This window comes from Myotis yumanensis, unplaced genomic scaffold (assembly GCF_028538775.1).
Source record: "Myotis yumanensis isolate MYYU_CA2020_CCGP unplaced genomic scaffold, mMyoYum1.0.hap1 SCAF_1, whole genome shotgun sequence".
Lineage (NCBI taxonomy): Eukaryota > Metazoa > Chordata > Mammalia > Chiroptera > Vespertilionidae > Myotis > Myotis yumanensis.
In genome coordinates, this window is record NW_027223752.1 from 56,257,544 (window position 1) to 56,277,955 (window position 20,412).

Here is a 20,412-nt window from a genome sequence, read left to right on the forward strand (position 1 = left end):
TAGGACATTAAAAAAAATTTTTTAATTGATTTCAGAGAGAAAGGGAAAGGGAGAAAGAGATAGAAACATAATGATGAGAGAGAATCATTGATTGGCTGCCTCCTGCACGCCCCCCACTGGAGATTAAGCCCGCAACCAGAGTATGTGTCCTCTACCAGAATCGAACCTGGGACAGTCTGTAGGGCCGATGCTCTATCCACTGAGCCAAACTGGCTAGGGCTGTTATAGCACTTTCTTAATAGTAGAATTCAGGTACTAATGATTGACAAGACAAAGGGACAAAGAATGTAGTACTCACACATCTGGACCCTGCTCTTATCTTTACAATTCTTTCAGTTCATGGTCAACTGCAAATATCAGACCACATCCATGGAGCAGAAACCATGTCTGGTTTCTCAAGAAATACTCAACACCTCCCTTCTGTTTGGTTGGCTTACTCCTTCCTAGGTTCATTCTTCCCACCGAGGTACAATGCTCAGGAAAGCGAGAAGACCCATCCTGACTCCAGTCTGGTGTTTGCTCCTAAGTAGCCTGGGCTCCCAAAGATGTAGTCTCCTGCACCCTATAGTGTGGCCATGGTCTGACTGAGCATCCAGAAGGAGGCCTATCAACCAGGATGGATTTCTCTCCTGTTTTTAGTTCCTTCATCCAGAGCAGGGATTTTCAAGATGTGGTCCACGGACTGCCTGAGCCAGATTCACCTGGCGGGAGTGGGTGGGGGGTTACAACCCCTGAACTACTAAAGCAGAATCTCCGGAGGGTGGATCCTGAAAAGCCTACATTTGGAACAAGCTCCTTAAGGATTCTTACATGCACTCAGGTATGAGAAACAGACATCGGAAAGTATTAATGTTTTAGGTAAAAGTGATTTGTGAATGGCAAAGTGCTATACTTGTATCAGGTCATCATTATTTAAGAAAGTTGAAAGTTGGGGTGAGGTGGGGTGTAGGATTTTCTTCATTGTTTCTTTTTTTAAAAATATATTTTATTGATTTTTTACAGAGAGGAAGGGAGAGGGATAGAGTGTTAGAAACATCGATGAGAGAGAAACATCAATTCAGCTGCATCCTGCACACTCCCTACTGGGGATGTGCCCGCAACCAAGGTACATGCCCTTGATCGAAGTCGAATCTGGGACCTTTCAGTCCGCAGGCTGAAGCTCTATCCACTGAGCCAAACTGGTTAGGGCTTCTTCATTGTTTCTTAACAAATCTAGCTTATTGCTCCATCTAGGGATAGACTTGATAGTCCCATAGTTTCTATAGTTTAGAAAAAGCCCAAATGAGGTTAAGCTGAAATGATTTCTTCTTGCTGAATCTTACAAAGCCAGAGAAATCTACATTGCCCAGCTCTCAGAACACTTGTTAAGAGAGGTCTTCAATAAAACTTATTTCTCACACTGTCCAGAAATAACATGGAAATGAGACAATGTGCATAAAAGCACCTGGCATGGATAGTCGCAATATTTTTAGTCCCCTTCCTTTAGGAATTTCCCCCAAACACAGGCCCTTTAGAAAGATTTGTTTTTTAAAATGCATTAACTAAACAACAACTAATTCATTTTACTGTTCATTAATCCAGGCCGAAACCCACCTGGAACGATGGACTGGCGCTTCTCATTAGTATGTGGCAGGAAGCTGCCCTACCAGGAGCTGTTATCCGCGAGTCCACGTAAGGAAACCAGAAACTTGAGTCCATCTGCAAGTCTCTTCATGACGAACACCTCACTTCTCTCAGATTTGAACTGTCTGGGGAAGTGTGACTCTCCCTCCGGGGGAGAGTGCATGCGCGTGTGTGTAACCGGACAGTGTCACTGAAACACACTAATTTTCTCGTGCTGTTTGCATGTCCTTGCCCCACCGCCTGCCCCTTCTGCAGAAGCACCCATTTGTCCCAGAGGGAACTCGGAGGGTGACAGCAGGAATGCAAAGAGTTCAAACTCAGTTTTGACCCTCAGAAGAGATCACTTGAAAGCACAGGAAGACACATTTTAAAAGCCAGGTTTTGTCATGAGACCAAATTTTCTAAATCCCTTCAACTCCTAGTACTGGCAAGGGCCATGGACTCCGGGCCAAGTCCTAAGCAAAGCTGCCTCCGTGGTGCCAGGAACACCCCTTCCACCATCAGGGGCCAAGGCTCCCCCACCAGGAATGAGGAGGGTGTGGCTGAGGGGAAGGAGCCCAGGTCTCTCTTTCACCCCAGGGCGGTGTGAGGAGGAGAGAGGAAAGCTGACAGGCATGTCCTCCCTTTCCTTCCTCTTGGGATGAAAACTGGTGAAAATGCACAGGGCGGTTTGAGGCAGCTGAGAACAGAGTGGGCAGAGGGAGAGGGCTGCTGTCTTCCTTATGAAACTTAGCATGTGGTCCTGCCCAGCGTGCTCTGGGCAGCGGCACAGCCTCTGGCAGACAGGTGAGTTCCTGACCAGGTTGGAGGCCTGGGGTTGGTGCACCCGCAGGGGCCTGGGGCGAGGGCAGGGGCCTGCTCTGTCCTGGACTTCTGGGCCAATACAGAGATGCCCACCCTCTGCCCCTGCTTTCCTTTCCTTGAAAGCCCTGACCATCAACTAACATCGTGGTATTTATTTGCTTGTTTCTTTTCTCTCACTAGAATTTAAACTTCAGACTTTTAAATATATATATATATATATATATATATATATATATATATTGATTTCAGAGAGGAAGGGAGAGGGAGAGAGAGAGAGAGAAACATCAGTGATGAGAGAGAACCATTGATTGGCTGCCTCTTGCACACTCTCTACTGGAAATAAGCCTGCAACCCGGGCATGTGCCCCTGACTGGAATCAAACCCGGGACCCTTCAGTCCGCAGGCCGATGTTCTATCCACTCAGCCAAACCGGCTAGAACAAGGCAGACATGCTGGTCTGTTTTGTTCACTGCCACATCCCAGCCAATGCAAGGATAATAACTCACTATTATGGGTACAACTGGTCTATGGTACTCACCTGCAAAGCCCCCCTTGAACTTCTCTGGGACTCTGTTTCCTGTTCTAGAAAAATGGTAAAGTTGGGTTCAGTGATCTCCAAGGGACCTTCCATTCCTTGGTTCTGGGAAACAGATTCCCTAGGCGTTTCGATTCCCTCCACGTGGGGGCAGCAAGGGACAGTGAATGGCAGAGGGCTGGCAGGTAGCGCGCAGCTCACACTTCCGTGTTGACAAGTGAGGGGACCTTGCCAAGGTCTTCACTGCTTCCATTCCACTCCCCCTGCCCTCCCTTTCCCTCACCCCCGCCCCTCACCCCTGCCCTCTCTCCAGTCTCAGAGAGGAGTCTGAGCTCTGCTTTCTGTGTGTGCCAACCCAGTTCCAAGCATTAAGTCACAAGCTTGAAAATTAAACAAGGCATGTCAATTGGGGCTAAAAACAGACCAGAGACCAAAGCAATCAGACACGCCTGGGATAGGCAAATTACTACAATAGCTGAGCCCTGAACTTAGCTCCAAATTCCTGGACATTGAGCAGGGCCAGCATCAGGGTGAGGTGAGTGAGGCATCGCTCAAATATGAATGTAAGATGGGGAACGGCCCAGATCCTGTCATCAAGGTAAAATAATATTTTACTGCAATATTTCCAAAAATCCAAATTAAATATATATATATAGTGAATGAAATGTCAAAAATTTGAATGAAATTACATAAAAAATTGTATATAGGGCAGCGGTTCTCAACCTGTGGGTCTCGACCCCTTTGGCGGTTGAACGACCCTTTCACAGGGGTCGCCTAAGACCATCCTGCATATCAGATATTTACATTATGATTCATAACAGTAGCAACATTACAGTTATGAAGTAGCAACGAAAATAATTTTATGGTTGGGTCGCAACATGAGGAACTGTATTTAAAGGGCCAGAAGGTTGAGAACCACTGATGGGGGCACACTTTTTTGTTTGTTTGTTTTAGTAACAATATGGCTACGCACAGCACAGTCGGGTCTTATTTAGGGTTTGGTATTTTGTTCATTGTGTTTTATTGCTTCTTAAAAATTGCATTATTGCATCCAAATATTATTTATCTTACAGAGATTTCAGTTTTCCAAAGTGAGTGTTTCCCTTCACACACCCCGCCCCACCTAGTCCCAGGCCTGCCAGGTCCCTCTTACCAGGAAACATCGGATTCACTCAAGAGTCTCCTGGCCAACAACCCCTGGCCAGGCAGCCTACAGGCCTGAATGTCCTCGGGTGAACCTGACAGACACACAGCACGCAGGCAGCCCAACCTTGGCTGATACACTTCTCCCACACCAGCACCAGCATCCCCAGCCTTCTCAATACAGTGCTCCAGGTAGCAGTATCTCCTGATCAGAGCTGGCAGATGAGACAAAATCTTATAAATAAGGAGCTGGGAACTCATCTCGAATAGGAACAACTGGCATAACGTTGTAGAGATGAGGCTGAAGAAAGTTACAGGCCCAAAGCTCCGTCTAGGCCGACAGATGGAAGCACAAAACTGGGGACAGAGCTGCAAGGGTGAGGACACTGCTGCTCCTGGCCAGCGCTGTCCAACAGGACTTCCTGCAATCACAGAAAAGCTCTACGTTTGGCCATATGTAGCCACCAGACACATGGGGCTATTGGGCACTTGAAATGTGCCCAAGGAACTGAATTTTTAAATTTATTTAATTCAGGTTAATGTATATTTAAATTTAAGTGGCCACCTGTGAGTACTGGCCACGGTATGACAGTGCAGCTCCAGGTCAGCGGTTCTCGGGTTTAACTTGCATTAGAATCATGTGCAGGGTGTACTAAAGCAGAATGCTGAGCTCACCTCAGTTTCTGGTTCAGTGAGTCTGGCCTGGGACCTGAGAATCCACATTTCTAACAACTTCCCAGGTGAGGCTGCTGCTGGCTGGGGACCCTGAGAGCCATTGATCCCGACGGTGTCCTGATTCCGAACAGCTGTGGGATATTGAACACATCACTGTCTTGGGCGTTGGCTGCTTGAAGCAAAGCGGCAGCCTGGGCTTTGGAGATAGATATGGATTCAATCCCTGCTCCTCCATTACTTAGCAACATGACCATCCATAATCTATTCCATCACAAAATGGAAATAATAGTACATACTAAGCAGGGTAATTACAAAGATAAAATGTGATAAAGTATATATATATATATATATATATATATATATATATATGCCATTAAATATATATATAATTATCAATGTGTTGGTCATTATTTATTCATGCAACAAAAATTTAATGAGGACCTACTATGTGCCACACATGATATGGCTTCAACAATAACTTACATTGCAGCAGTTGCCTCCCCAAGGGAAACTGGGCAATGTCTGAAGACATGTATGGTTGCCACGGCTCAGGGATGGTCCTGGCATTGAGTGGGTGGAGCCAGGGATGCTACTCAGCACCCAAAGTGTCCAGGATGGCCCCCACAGAGAATGACCGGACCCCAATGTCAGCAGTGCCAAGGTAGTGAGACCCTGTGTTACAGTAACTTTCCCTTCTGGATGCTGGTGTCATTATCTTGTCCTTGGACCCCAGATCTTATTTCCTTTTTAATCCCTCAGGAGTAGGTCCTTAAGAGGTTTGTTTGGCTTGGCTTTAGTGATCCAGTCATAACATTTCCTCAGCCTTCCCTGTGCTGGCGCTGCACCGGGAAAGTCATGGCAGGTCTACCAGGAGCTGTGCCCGGGCAGTCATGGCAGGTGAACCAGGTGGGTGAAATCTGACTTCCAGGCTTCTCTCTGCCTCCCTTGCACCACCATTCATGACTCTCAGGAGCCCCGGTTCCCTTGAGATAGAATTCTTCTTCCTCCTCGTATGAAATCCTTGAGAGAGAAATCTGCACATACCCATCTGATCTTGCCAAGCCAAGGAGATTTTCAGTTGCCCCTACTCAAGCTCTTCACCCCACTGCTGCTTTCTCACCTTGCCTTCACCTGCACCCCCACCGCTCCACACTACCCAGCACCCCCTCCATATACATTTTAAGATCATTTTCTGCTCAGAAAATATGTATGTTAAATGAGATTATATATGGTGTATACTAGTGACCCAGTGCACAGATTCATGCACATTGAAAGGAAATTAATTAGAAGGTGGCCGGTGGGGCGGGACTGGGTGAAACGGGCTGGACACATCTTGGAACCAACCTTCCATGGTCCCTCCCCTGCCAGCCGCACCTGGGGTGGTGCCGTGGCTCAAAGGGCATCTGTGGAGTGAGCAGGGTCCCTCCAGCAGGTGGGGTCCCTCAGCCTGGCCTGTGGGGATTGGCCAAAATCGGCTCTCCAACATCCCCTGAGGGGTCCCAGAGTGCGAGAGGGCACTCTGCAATGTTGCTGTCATATAGGGTGTGGAACGCAAACACAAGTGTTCAGTAAACCAGATTCGGGGCCGACAGTGCCCCAGCAATAATATAACCCATGGTCAAAGGTGGAATCATGCGGCCCTGCAAGGAATCAGGCTCCCTCCTCTCTGGTTTTGGGGTGTGTCATCCAAGAATCACCACTGCCAAGTCACTACAGCTAGGCAGCTCCTGCATTGAGTGTCTGTCCCCTGGTGGTCACTGCACATCATAGCTACCAGTCAGACAAACACTTAGCATATTAGCCTTTTATATAGAGAGACTAGAGGCCCGGTGCACAAAAATTTGTGCACTCTAGGGGGAGGGGGATCCCCTCAGCCCGGCCTGTGCCCTCTCGCAGTCTGGGACCCCTCAGCAGATGACCACCTGCTGGCTTAGGCCCGCTCCCCGGGGGACTGGGCCTAAGATGGCAATCAGACATCCCTCTGGCAGCCCGGCAGCCCTCGGGGGATGTCCACTTGCCAGCGGGGAGCAGACCTAAGCTGTAGTTGGACATCCTTAGTGCTGCTGAGGAGGCAGGAGAGGCTCCCACCACCACCGCTGTACTGGCAGCCATCAGCCTGGCTTGTGGCTGAGCAGAGCTCCTCCCATGTGAGAGCGCCCTGACCACCAGAGGGCAGTTCCTGCATTGAGCGTCTGCCCCCTGGTGGTCAGTGTGTGTCATAGTGACCAGTCATTCCCAGTCATTCTGCTGTTAGGGTCAGTTTGCATATTACCCTTTTACTATATAGGATAGAGGCCCGGTGCACGGGTGGGGGCCGGCTGGTTTGCCCTGAAGGGTGTCCCAGATCAGGGTGGGGGTCCCGCTTGGGTGCCTGGCCAGCCTGAATGAGGGGATAATGGCTGTTTGCAGCTGGTCACACCCCCTTCAGGGTGGGGGTCCCCACTGGGGTGCCTGGCCAGTCTGGGTGAGGGGCTGAGGGCCGTTTTCAAGCTGGCAGGTGACTGAAGCTCCAACCTCTCCTTTTTTTCTTCTTTTTTTTTTTATTCTGGGATTTATTTATCTTCTATTGCTGTCACTGGAGCTGAGAGCCGGCTTTAGCTCTGAGGCTTGGCTCCAGCTCTGAGGCCTCGGCTGCTGAAAGCAGGTATCTGGGTTTGTTTGGGTTCTATAATCGAAACACTGTTTCAGCTCCAGCTCTGAGGCCCGGCTGGCTGAAAGCAGGTTTCTGGGGTTTGTTTAGCTTCTATAATTGCAACATTGTTTCTTAGAGTGCAGCTCAGAGGCCAGCAGCGTCAGGCGGGGAACCTTGGCTTCCTCCATCACTGGAGCAAGCAAGCCTCCTGTTCGCTTCAGCTGCCTGGCTGCCGGCCGCCATCTTGGTTGGCAGTTAATTTGCATATCGCCCTGATTTGCCAATGGGAAGCATGTCGGAGGTACGGTTAATTACCATGTTTGTCTATTATTAGATAGGACTAGAGGCCCAGTGCACGAATTCGTGCATGGGTGGGGACTCTCAGCCTGGCCGGCAATCGGGGCTGATCAGGGCTGTCTTGCCCAGTCCCGACTGGGGCCGATCAGGGCCAGCTGGTCAGGGGGGAGGGACCATGGAAGGTTGGCCGGCTACAGAAGGTTGGCTGTGGGAGTGCACTGACCATCAGGGGGCAGCTCCTGCATTGAGCATCTGCCCCCTGGTAGTCAGTGTGCATCATAGCTACCAGCCAGTTGTCCAGTCGTCTGGTCGTAATGGTCACTTAGGCTTTTATATATAGAGAGGCCCGGTGCACAAATTAGTGCATGGGTGGGGTCCCTCGGCCTGGCTGGTGATTGAGGCCTATTCGGGGGGCTGGCCAGCTGGGGGGAGGGACTGCAGGACGTTGGCCATTGGGGGGGGGCAGGAGAGGCCACGGGAGGTTGGCCGATCCCAGGGGGTGAGGGAGCCGCTGGGGGGAGGGGTCACGGGAGATTGGCTGTGGGAGTGCACTGACCATCAGGGGGCAGCTCCTGCATTGTGTGTCTGCCCCCTGGTGGTCAGTGCGCGTCATAGTGACGGGTCGACTGGTTGTTCCAGTCGTTCAGTCATAACGGTCACTTAGGCTTTTATATATATAGATGTATGAACATGTAATTTGTAGCACAACAAAAAATAAGCATTTCCACAAAAGAATTCTGTCAAGATTCCCCAGGGCCAGTGTATTAGTTATCTACTGCTGCACATAACAAACCAACGCAAAATGCAGTGATTTGAAACCACACATATCCATGATCTCAGTTTCTGTGGATCAGGTGTGGGCGTGGCTGAGCTGGTGTCTCTGACTCTCTCGTGATGTTACAGTGAAGCACCAGACTGCAGTCTCCTACAAAAACTTGACTTTGCGGTCAGGGAACCCACTTTTTTTGCTCCTTTTTCGTGTGTGTGTGGTAAGATATACATAAAATTTACCATCGTAACCATTTCTAAGTGTACACTTCAGTGGCATTATGTGCATTCCCCTTGTTGTGCAACCATCACCAGAAAGCTTTCATCTTCCCAGCTGCAACCATACCTGTTAAACACTAACTCCTGTCCTGCCCCTCCCCGCTATCCTCCCCTTACCGCCCCCCCTCCCCAGTCCCAGGCAGCCATCACACTCCTATCTCTGTGGATTTGATTATTCTCATTACCTCATGCAAGTGGAATTATACAGTATTTGTCCTTTGGTGATCGGCTTATTTCACTTAGCATAATGTTCATGCTATAGCATGTGTCAGAGCTTCCTTCGTTTTTATGGCTGAAGAGTCTTCCACTGTAGGCATATTCCACACTTCTTATCCGTGCTTCCACAAATGGACACTGAGAGGCTTCCACCTTTGGCTGTTGTAATGAACATGGGTATATGTGTGTGTCAGTTCGTTTCAGGCTACTGGACTGAGGGTCTCAATTCCTTGCCACACCACATGGTCCCTCCATAACACTGCTTCCATGGCAGCTTGCCTCCCCAGCATGAGAGAGGGAGGGGGAGAGAGAGAGAGAGAGAGAGAGGGAGAGAGAGAGAGACCAAGACCTAGAAGGAAGCCAGTCCTTTTATACATAATCTCAGAAGTAACAAGCCATTACTCCTGTCATTCTGTTAATAAGAAGCCCATTATTAAACCCGGCCCACACTCCAGGGAGGGGAGTGCACAGTGAGGTGAATACCAGGAGATGGGAAGGGTTGGGAAACACTGTTAAAACTGCCTATCATAACCAGGTAAGTGCATGTCTATCAACTGAATCTAAAAATCAAAATAAATGAACAAGGAGTCTAATGATCAAATTACACTGATGAATAAAGTAGAACCAGAGGCATAGACACATGGAACAGACTGATGAATCTCAGAGGGAATGGGGTCGGGATGGGGGTGGGTGGGAAGAGATTAACCAAAGAACTTATATGCATACTAGAGGCCCGGTGAACAAATTCATGTAAGGGTGTGGTCCAGCCAGCCCACACTGATGGGGGCCAGACCAGCGGGAGGGGGGGAGGGGGGGCCTGATCGGGACCCGGATCAGGCTGGTTGGCTGCCCCAGTGCTCATCATAGCCACCGGTCATTCTGGTCGTTCCACCATTCTGGTTGCTGGGCTTTTATATAGAGAGCTATGTATTACCTATGGACACAGACAACAGGGTGGTGAAGGCCTGGGGCAGGGCAGGAACTGGGTAGAGGAGGACAATGGGGGGAGGAAAGGGAGCAGCTGTAATACTCTCAACAATACAGGTTTAAAGAAAAAAAAAAAAGCAAAGGGACTCAGATGTTGGAACGGTAAGGTCATACAGAGAGGGGCTAGAGTCAGTGGCCCAGCAGTCAGTTATGTGGGAAGCAAGGATGCATCTTAGAGGTAGAGTATGCCCTGGTTAAGAGCCCAGGCTTGGGAAGCAGGCTGCCTGGTTGAATCCTGGCTCCCACTTACTAGCTGCAGGATTCGGGGCAAGTTGCTTAACCTTTAGGTGACCCAGTTTTCTCATCTGTAAAATGGGGAACGAATAGTACCCAACTCACTGTTATTATCAAAAGTGAGTTAACGCACACCAAGGTGCAGCATGAGCTCACAGCTCACACCGGGACCTGCTGGCTGGCATTATTCCAGAGGCGTGGCGCCTGCAAGACCCACAGATGGAGCAGCTCCCGTGACTTTCCAGCTCCCGACAGGTCTGCCAGGACTCACGGCGCTTTATATCCATCATCACATGGTTTTCACAGGAAGGTAGGAGGAGCACTTCCTTTTTCAAAAAGAAAAAAATGTTTTTATTGATTTTTAGAGAGAGGACGGGAGAGAGATAGAGAGATAGAAACATCAATGAGAGAGGAACATCATAGATCGGCTGCCTCCTGCACGCCCCTTACTGGGGATCGAGCCCACAACCCGGGAATGTGCCCTGACCAGCAATAGAACCCGCGACCTCTTGGTTTCTGGGTCAATGCTCAATCCCTGAGCTACACCAGCCGGGCTAGAAGGAGCACGTCTATGGCATTTTGACCGTATTAAATGTTTACCTCCCACTGAAAGACTTTTAAAAATCATACACCACATTTATTTGGGTTTTTTTTTATTGCAAATTTCTGGTAAAGGAAAGAACACAGAAGCTGATTCTCTTTTAAACTTTGGTGATAAGAGTAGGCTCACAACCTCCCCAGCGCATGAGTCACTGGGGGCCTTTGATACAGACTGATGCCTGCGCCCACCTCCCAGAGGCTCTGACGTCATGGGTCAGGGCAGCCCAGGCACCAGTAGCTTTGCGGACTCCCCAGGTGATCACAACATACAGCCACGGACAAGAACCACTGCCCGAGCTCAGGACATGTAACGGCAGCATCAGAAGCACCTGAGCAACTCAGCGGACAGCCAAGCATCACCCGCTCACCGCACCCTTCTCCCTGTTCCAGCTGGAATCCCGTGCCCCTCTCCCCAGGGGTCACTGGGCTGATCTTACTTTTCAGAGACCCCAGAGGAGACAGATGAGGAGGGGCCGTGACTCTCTGTGCTGAGGCTTGTGCTTAAAACTCGGAGAACTGAACTAAACAAGGTTACTCTGCCACAGAAAGAAATCTACTTTCTGATTGCAAAAGAGCATTAAACGTTTTCATTGTCACATGGAAATGGTCTGTCTATACTGAGAGGCAGAAATTGTTGTCAAAATAAGGAAATATGTGTTGGATGACATATTTTTTATATGACTTCTCTGGTCCGAATTAAAAATTTCTTTTTGTCAAGCCATTGAGGGGAGAATATTATATACTTTAGCAGCATATTTTATATGAATAAACAGTAATAGACAGATGTTTCATTTATGATTTATCCTAAAAATAGAAAACACTTTGATTTTCCTGAGTCCTCAGCAAAAAAAAAGATTTAAAATTTTTTAAAGTATTCCTGTTTCCTTTCTCCTGGGCACCCTCACAGTTTAGGACGGTGTGTGTCTTATGACCAATTTTTACATCCACAGGTGAACAGACAGCACTGAGCCAATATTCAACAACTGAGCCAATATGGCAGCTGAAAAGAAATACCCATCATCTATAAAGTTGCTCAAACTTAAAGTTTCCTGACAGTGTTATAAATGCAATATCAATTTGATTCTCTGTTCATACAAAAGTATGAATTTCTATTTCATTAATAATATTGATTGGTTAATGTCATGACAGTGATAAAATTCAGAATTTAAAAAATACATAGGATCCCATTTTTACATCATAATTCTGATATATTATCATGCCTTCTACTTTGTCTGCAAAACTTTTGTGGGGTACAGTGCATTGACATGATAAAACCAAGGCACAGAATACAGTAAGTGTTTATAAACAGAAGCACTTTGTGCCAATTTTGGAAACATTTAGAGAGGAGATCATAAAGCCTGAAAAATGCTCACATCCTATTATAATTAATGAACAATTAATTGTGCAATAAACAGACTATTAACCACCATTTCATTATTAAATATATGGCTATCACTATACAGACTGTGGATAATTGAAAAACATTTTTCAATATTAAAACCTGGTATAACTGTGTGGTCAATGTAGATATTGTGTCTTGCATTATCTACATAATTGTCTCAAGTTTCCATTTTAATTTGCAATCTATATGGCAGTTATCAATTTTTAAACTGTTCTCATTATGTAAGTGGTGTTTTTTTCCCAAATGTTAAGTCCCTTCCCCCTACAAAAGACAGAAGATTTACAAGAAGTGTGGTGAAGGCTTGAGTGGGGGATGGGTGTGGGGTGGAGGGGATCAACAATGGGGGGTAGGGAAGGGGATACCTGTAATACTTTCAACAATAAAGATAAATTTTTAAAAAAGAAATGCATAGACAACAATAATAAAATCCAAATATGGACTACAAGGTTAAATTCTAATCTATCAGGACATTCTCTTAATTTAGGGTGAGGAGCAATACATTTCTGTGACAATTCATTCGTTTTTTAATTTTAAAAAATCACCATGACATTTTTAAAATAGCAAGGTCTTGGCCAGAGCATCAAGCATTGAAGGAAAATTAAATCTTTTCACTCATAAAATGAAGGGGATAACGCCTTTCCAAATCAGGGAGGGAGGGAAGGATATCCTATTGAATTTAGAGAAGTGAAATAAAGTGGTAAAAATTATATTTAATACTAGAGGCCCGGTGCATGAAATTTGTGCATGGGGGGGGGGGGGTCCCCTCAGCCCAGCCTGCACCCTTTCCAATCCGGGACCCCTCGGGGGATGTCCAACTGCCGGTTTAGGCCCAGGATTGGGCCTAAACCGGCAGTTGGACATCCCTCTCAAAATCTGGGACAGCTAGCTCCTAACTGCTCACCTGCCTGCCTGCCTGATGCCCCTAACTGCCCCCCCTGCCAGCCTTATCACCCTTAACTGCCCCCCCCTGCCAGCCTGGTCACCTCCAACTGTCCCCCCCTGCCAGCCTGGTTGCCCCTAACTGCTTCTCCTGCCAGCCTGGTCTCCCCTTACTGCACCCCTGTCAGCCTGGTCGCTCCCAACTGCCCCCTCTGCTGACCTGGTAGCCCCTAACTGCCCCCCCACCAACCTGGTCACCCCTTACTGCCCCCCTGCTGGCCTGGTCCCCCCCCCCCAATTCCCCCCCTGCTGGCCTGGTTGCTGGCCTGGTTGCCCCCAACTGCCCTCCCCTGCCGGCCTGGTTGCCCCTAACTTCCCCCATGCCGGCCTAGGGCCCCCAACTTCCCTCCCTGCCGGCCTGGTCACCCCACGCAGCCTGCTGTTCAGTTGTTTGGTCGTCCCTCACTAACCCTGCTGCTGGCCTTGTCGCCCTAAGCAGCCTGCTGTTCAGTCGTTACTATGATGGAGTCCCGGATAATTTGCATATTCCTCTATTATTAGTATAGGTTTTTAAAGATAGAGTGTTTTCAAGACTCAAGGTAAACATTTAGACCCATGAAAACACATTTCTTGGCACATGCACGCCATGAATAGAACAATCCCAAATGCCACAACACCCTGACAGAGGTCTTGAGCTCCCAGACCCACTGGCAAAACCACCTTTGAGGTCCTTGTCCCAACTCCCTTCACATGGGAGCTTCCGGCTTCTGCATCTGTTGGATTTGCTTCTGTAGCTGGTCCTTGTCCAGTTTCATCTTGGCTTCAAGAACTTGCCTGAGGGATCCTATGCTTTCATAGATGGCTGTAAACCCTTTAGGAGGTAAATTCACAAGAGTTAATATTTAAAAACAATGCTGTATCAAATTCTATAGCATACTAGTATAGTCATAGTTGATTTGGGCAAAAATTATCAGTAGATGCTAAAACTACTGGAGTAAAACTTGGATGGGAAACAGGATAGTTACATAGTTTCACAGTATCTCCCTACAGATTACTTTTTAAAAATATATTTTTATTGATTTTAGAGCAGGAGAGATAGAAACATCAATGATGAGAGAGAATCACTGATTGGCTGCCTCTTGCACACCCCACACCAGGGATCGAGCCCGCAACCAGATCATGTGACCTGACTGGAATCAAACCGTATCCTCCTGGTTCATAGGATGACACTCAACTACTGTGCCACACCAGCCAGGACAGATTACTTTTTAATTATCAAGGGGGAAGGAATTATTACAATGGAGAAATCTGGCAGCTAGACTTTAACCAAGTGATCAAAGCTAACTTCACTGATACTGGGAGAAACCAACATCTTGTACCCCTGGTAAGGTACCCTGGGAAGGACACATCCCTTCTGTGACACTTCTCTCCAAAACCTACAACCTGAATATAATTGAGAGGAAGAAAACAGACCCAAACTGTGGGACATTCCACAAAATATTGGCCTGTGCCCTTTAATGTCAGCATCACCGAGGAAGTGATCCATATCAAATGAGAGTAAATAAAGAAGCATGATAACTAAATGTGATGTGTGATTCTGAATTAGAACCAAGACCAGGGAAGGTTTGCTATAAAGCCAACAATGGTTAAAGTTGAAAACATATTTAATCAATATTATGTTGTACTATAGTTATTTAAGAGAATGTCTTTGTTCTTATGGTATATAGCTTAACATAATAAAGGAATAACAAAGCATCATAACTTCTGCAATGTACTCCCAAATAATTTAGAAAAAAATTATGTTCACACACACACATACACACACCCAGAAAGATATTAAGCAAATTTCCAAAATATTAACAATTGGTTAATCCAGATGAAAGGTATATAGAGGTTTTTTAACAGTTCTTACAGTTTTTCTAAATTTGAAATTATTTCAAAACAAAAAGATAGAAAATGAAAAATTTCCCCATTGAAAGAGCATTTCATATTATTCTGTATTCCTATTGATTTTTAAAATAAATGTTTTAAAGATCTTGTCTTCATTACTAAATTTAGAATTTTCTCTCAGAACATTTTCTTTATATAGCAATTCATGAAAGGTAAAAATATTACTTATTAAAAATTCTGTTCTTATTGACTGGAAAGAATACATTACAAATTAAAAGAGTAGGTTATAAATCAGCATGTATAGCATGAGCTTTCATATGAAACAGTACATTTATGTATATCCTATATATATAGAAAAATATTCATAAAATGACCTCTGTGTAAAAGAAGGTAAAGTATTTTTAAAAATGTTTTGTGCTTTATGAGTTTCCATTAAGAAATGTATTGATTTTGTAAGAAAAAATTTAAATATTTTTAATCTTAAAAAGGTTCATATGCATTTCTTATTAGGTACTAAATATTAAAAACCTCAATGGTATGTTGATTAAATTATAATAAATTTACTCAGGAAATGACGCAAAGTTAAACACAGATGAAAAATTCAAATACCATATTCTAATAGCCCAAAAGACCAAGAGAGAAACTTCATTTTTATATTTATAAGTTCCTCGGCTCATAAATTTAATTGTGGCTTCTACTTAAATAAAACAATATACTTTGGTGGTAACAACAAACTTTTTCTTGGGGTATCTAAGTACTTTTATCTCCTTGTGGCCAAAATACAACAATTCCATAGAAGGAAATTATAGAATCATGGAATTGGAAGGAGCTAGAAGAAAACTTAGTCCGCCTTCTCACATTACAAGGCTGTTTTCTCTTTGCTGACCAGATCAGCAGCTTCCACTTGAATACCTTCAGTGACAAAGAGCCTTCAAGCTCACCAAGCCACCAGTGTCATTTTAGGACCCGTTAACTGAGGGTATAGTTGGTCCTCACTTAAACAATAGGTTCTGTGACTTTAAGCAGAATGACAATAATGAAACTGACTTTTCCATAGGCTAATTGACATAAACGGGAGTTAACTTCCTAGGGTATCTCATGAACGTTTTAACAAAATGACATTGAACAAAATGACCTTATTCCAGGACCTGCTGTACTTCTGTCTCAGGTTGAGTTAAAATCTGTCTTCAGGGAGAACCAAGATGGCAGCGTAGGTAACCGCCTATATTCGCCACCTCCCACAACCACATCGAAATCACAACTAAAATACGGAACAACCATCACCCAGAACCACCTAAAAGCTGGCTGAATGGAAGTCCTACAACTAGAGAAGTAAAGAAGAAAGCACATTGAGACTGGCAGGAGGGGCAGAGGCGCAGAACTGGCTGGACCAGTACCCACGTGTGCTGCTTTTTTAATTGGGAGGGAGATCGTCTCTGCAGAGGCCACCCATGAGGAGTAAGGGGTCCCAGCCCCACACCGGACCCCCAGCCCAGTCTCCCAGAGCTTGGAAATGAAGTCCCCATAACTATGGGCTGTAAAAACCAGTGGGGATTGGGGCTCAGTGGCATGGAGGCTGCTGGAGACCCAGCTGTTCCTCTTAAAGGGCTGGCCACATGGAGGAATTTAGAAAGTCCACTTTCTCTGAGCTCTAGGGTGAGGCTCTGGGGGACACAGACACATACAAGAAGAAACTGGATTGTCTGGCATCGGAGCTGGAACTCAGGGCGACTTTCTCCCAGACGGAGGTGCTTGCAAGGGTCATTGTTCCTACACTGGGACCTCCCTGGTGGCAGGGCTGACTGGCAGCCATTTCTGTTTGCTCCACCCAGGTGATTCCCTGAGACCCTGCTCCATCCAATTTGCAGCCTCACTCAACCTGTGGGAAGTGGCTTTTGCTATGAATGGCCTGTCCTTGCTCAGACTTCAGACTTCACTAAAATCTCTCAAAAAAGCTGCAGCTGGGTCAGGGAGCCCCAAACCTATCAATAAGAGGCCCAAGACCCACACTAGCACCAGCCTGCCTTGTTTCATAGCTGGGCCTTGCTTGGACACGTCTAAACCCGATACAAATAGGAGGAATTTGCAGATCTCTCTGTAGCTCCTGCTGGGTGGCCCCAGGCAGTGGCTGACTTTGTACCTTCCTGGAGACCCAAGAGCCAGTACACCCAGTGGTTAGTGTCAGACCATACTAGATTACAACTCTACACATCCATAAGTGACACACTCAAGGGGCAGACTCAGTGAACACCAAAGCCCCACTGAAGCAAGCCCTGCTCCATAGGGGTGTCTCTTGCATAGCAGCTCTCCCCCTGTAGTTGCAGCTGGTCCCCACAGCCAATTTGGACTGAAGATCAACTCCTTCCAATGATACCAACAGCAATCAAGTCTGAACTACAACATGACTGTGCACACAGCTCACAAAAGGGCGCACCTAAAGTGCCCAGCTCAGGTGACTGGGGAGGCTAAGCCAGTGGGTCCTATAGGACACCTACCACACAAGTCCACTCTACCAACTCAAGGATACATAGAAGCTCTACCCAATACATAGAAACAAACACAGGGAAGTAGTCAAAATGCAGAGACAAAGAAACATTCCACAAATGAAAGAAATGGAAGAAAGCAAGCTCCTGGATATAGAGTTAAACCACAGTTATAGGTTACTCAAGAATCTTCTTGAGGCCTCCAAGGGACTTAGTGAGACCTTCAAGGATCTTAGTGAGAATGCCAAAATAATGGAAAAGGATCAGTCAGAAATTAAGCATACATTGATGAAATAAAGAATAATATACAGGATTCAAGAGTAGAATAGAAGATGCTGAGAATCAAATCAAGTATTTGAAATATGAGGAAGCAAAAAGAATAAAAAAGTATGAAGATAGTGTAAGGAGCCTCTGGGACAACTTCAAGTGTACCAACATTCTCATTATGGGTTGCCAGAAGAAGAGAGAGAGAAAGATACTAAAAACCTATTTGAAAAAATAATGACAGAAAACTTCCCCTACCCGGTGAAAGAAATAGACTTACAAGTATGGGAAGCACAAAGTCTCAAAGAAGAGGAACCCAAAGAGGACCACACCAAGAAACATCATAATTAAAATGCCAAGGGCTAAAGACAAAGAGAATATCTTAAAGCAGCAAGAGAAAAGCAGTTAGTTACCTACAAGGGAGTGCCAATATGACTGTCAGCTGATTTCTCAACAGAAACTATGCAGGTCAGAAGGAAGTGGCAAGAAATATTCAACATGATAAATAGCAAGGACCTACAACCAAGATTATTCTACCCAGCAAAGTCATCATTTAGAATTAAATGTCATATAAAGAGCTTCACAGACAAAAAAAAAAAGCTAAAGGAGTTCATCACCACCAAACCAGTATTACATGAAATGTTGAAGGGTATTCTTTAAGAAGAGGAAGAAGAAGAAAAATATAAAAAAAGATAAATAATAAAAAGGCAATAAACACATATCTATCAACAATTGAACCTAAAAACCAAAATAAATGAATAAGAAATCTAATGAACACAATAAACTGGCGAATAAAATGGAATCAGAGGCATGGAAATGGAACAGACTGATGATTCTCAGAGGGAAGGGTAGTGGAAGGACGGGAAGAGATTAATCAAAGATCTTATATGCATGTATGCATTACCTAAGGACACAGACAATAGGGTGGTGAAGGCCTGGGACAGGGCGGGAACTGAGTGGAGGGAGGCGACAGAGGGGGAAAGAAGAGGGACATGCTCTCAACAGTAAAGATTTTAAAAATAAAATAAATAAATAAAATCTGTCTTCGGGTCACTTCCACTTTACTGGTTCCAGTTCTGTATTCCTGACTCAGCATGTAAATCTAATTCCTCCTTTTATGACAGACCAAACTTGAAATCAGCTCTAACATTTTCTCCTAAACAAGTGTGAATTAATGGGCCCTGTTGACTTCCGAGTAGAGGAAAACCACTCGTTACCATGATGGTCCTACTAGCAGTATACAATAAAGCCTTCAAAAACCCCTCACAGACATGTGCTTATCTATGAGACCTAGTCACCTTGGCTCTGAACAGAAAGGAATCTGTACACAGCACTAAAGAAAGCACACATCAATTGCAAGCTAAACAATTTTCATTTTGTTTGCTTGTCCGTTATGGTGGCTCTTGGAATTAAAATGTTTTAGTTGAATACAGCATAGCTACTTAGAAAATCACCTAAGGCCATTTCACTGTTCTTGCCATTAGCCAGGTTCATGGGCAGTTGTAGGGAATACTAATTAATTGGTTTCTAGATCAAATAAAAAATAAAACATAGGAGCTGCTTTCTTTTCAGCCTACCAGCATCAACTTCTGCTTTCATTTCCTTCATGTCCTCCGTCATCTGCAACTCCAGCTTGCTGATTCGCCCATGCACCTTCTCTTCTTCTTGTTTTGTTCTCTGCCCTTCCATATGCTTCTTCTGACTCTCTTCTATTTTGTCGAGTCTGGCTGACATCTGGCTGAGCTTCTTCTCCATGTCCCTTTCACTGGCTCCCTGAGATCCATAAGAATTGCACCTCATTACTCCAAAAAGAAAGTCTGTATGGCATTTGCATCAGCTATAATGTCTTTTAACAACAGTCTGCAGGGAACGGAATCGCAAAGGTTGCTCGTTGCTCACCCTAATATCCATGATCCTTTCCTCTTTAACAGATCCCCAATCTACAGCTGGGTATAAGGTCACCCAGAATAAAGATGACATTTTCTACTGTCTCCTGAGTTTTGGGTAGCCATACGATTAAGTTGTGGCCAATGAGATGCAAGTTCAAGTGTATATGGCAGTTTCCAGGAAAGGTTAAAAGACAGCTGAGGCATGTCCTTCTTTCCCCTCTTCCTGGAATTCAGACAATGACTGGAGCTCCAGCAACCTTCCTGAACTACGAGGGAAGAGGTCACTCTCTAGGATTGGCAATTATGCCAGGAGGATCCTGAGACTCTGAAGACTGACAAGCTACCACATCAGCCCAGACATCTTCTATGTGAAAGAGAAATAAGCATCTATCTTATTAAACCTCATTATCCTGGGGTTTACTGTTAGTTATTCGACCAATCTTCATGTAAAAATAAGAGATATGGTAAATATATTCCTCCCTACCCTTCTCTTTCCTTCCCTTCCCTTCCCTACCTTTTTCTTCCCTTTCCACCATGCTTCATTTTTATGGGAATCTGTGTCTGCAGGCAAGCTCTGGAGGCCAGAACCACAAACTCCAAGCTAAAAGTGGGTGGGCTATGGCATGACAAAGCTCTCACAATGCTGTCTGGTGCAGAGTCTGCAATTCAACAGCTGGGCTTTCAGAGAGCAGAGCTAGAGATGCAAACTGCACCAATCACTTCTGCTCCATCAAAGTTCGACAGGAGGAAGCAGTGCAAGAAAAGAGAAGGGAGAGGGAGGTGCTTGGGCTGAATGACCAAACCCAAAAAGC

General features: G+C 45.6%; 1 protein-coding gene across 2 annotated transcripts in view; it reads right to left on the reverse strand.

Annotated features, from left to right (window-relative positions):
• Nucleotides 1-13,414: 13,414 nt before the first annotated feature.
• Nucleotides 13,415-20,412, reverse strand: part of FAM81A (family with sequence similarity 81 member A) — a 90,543-nt gene continuing 83,545 nt past the window's right edge. For both annotated transcript variants that reach the window (XM_070421681.1, XM_070421691.1), the window contains exons 8-9: nucleotides 19,289-19,484; nucleotides 13,415-13,945 (exon numbers count right to left, since the gene is read on the reverse strand). In XM_070421681.1, coding sequence (XP_070277782.1) covers nucleotides 13,821-13,945; nucleotides 19,289-19,484 — 321 coding nt within the window. In that variant the 3' untranslated portion in view covers nucleotides 13,415-13,820. The remainder of the gene's footprint in view (nucleotides 13,946-19,288; nucleotides 19,485-20,412) is intronic.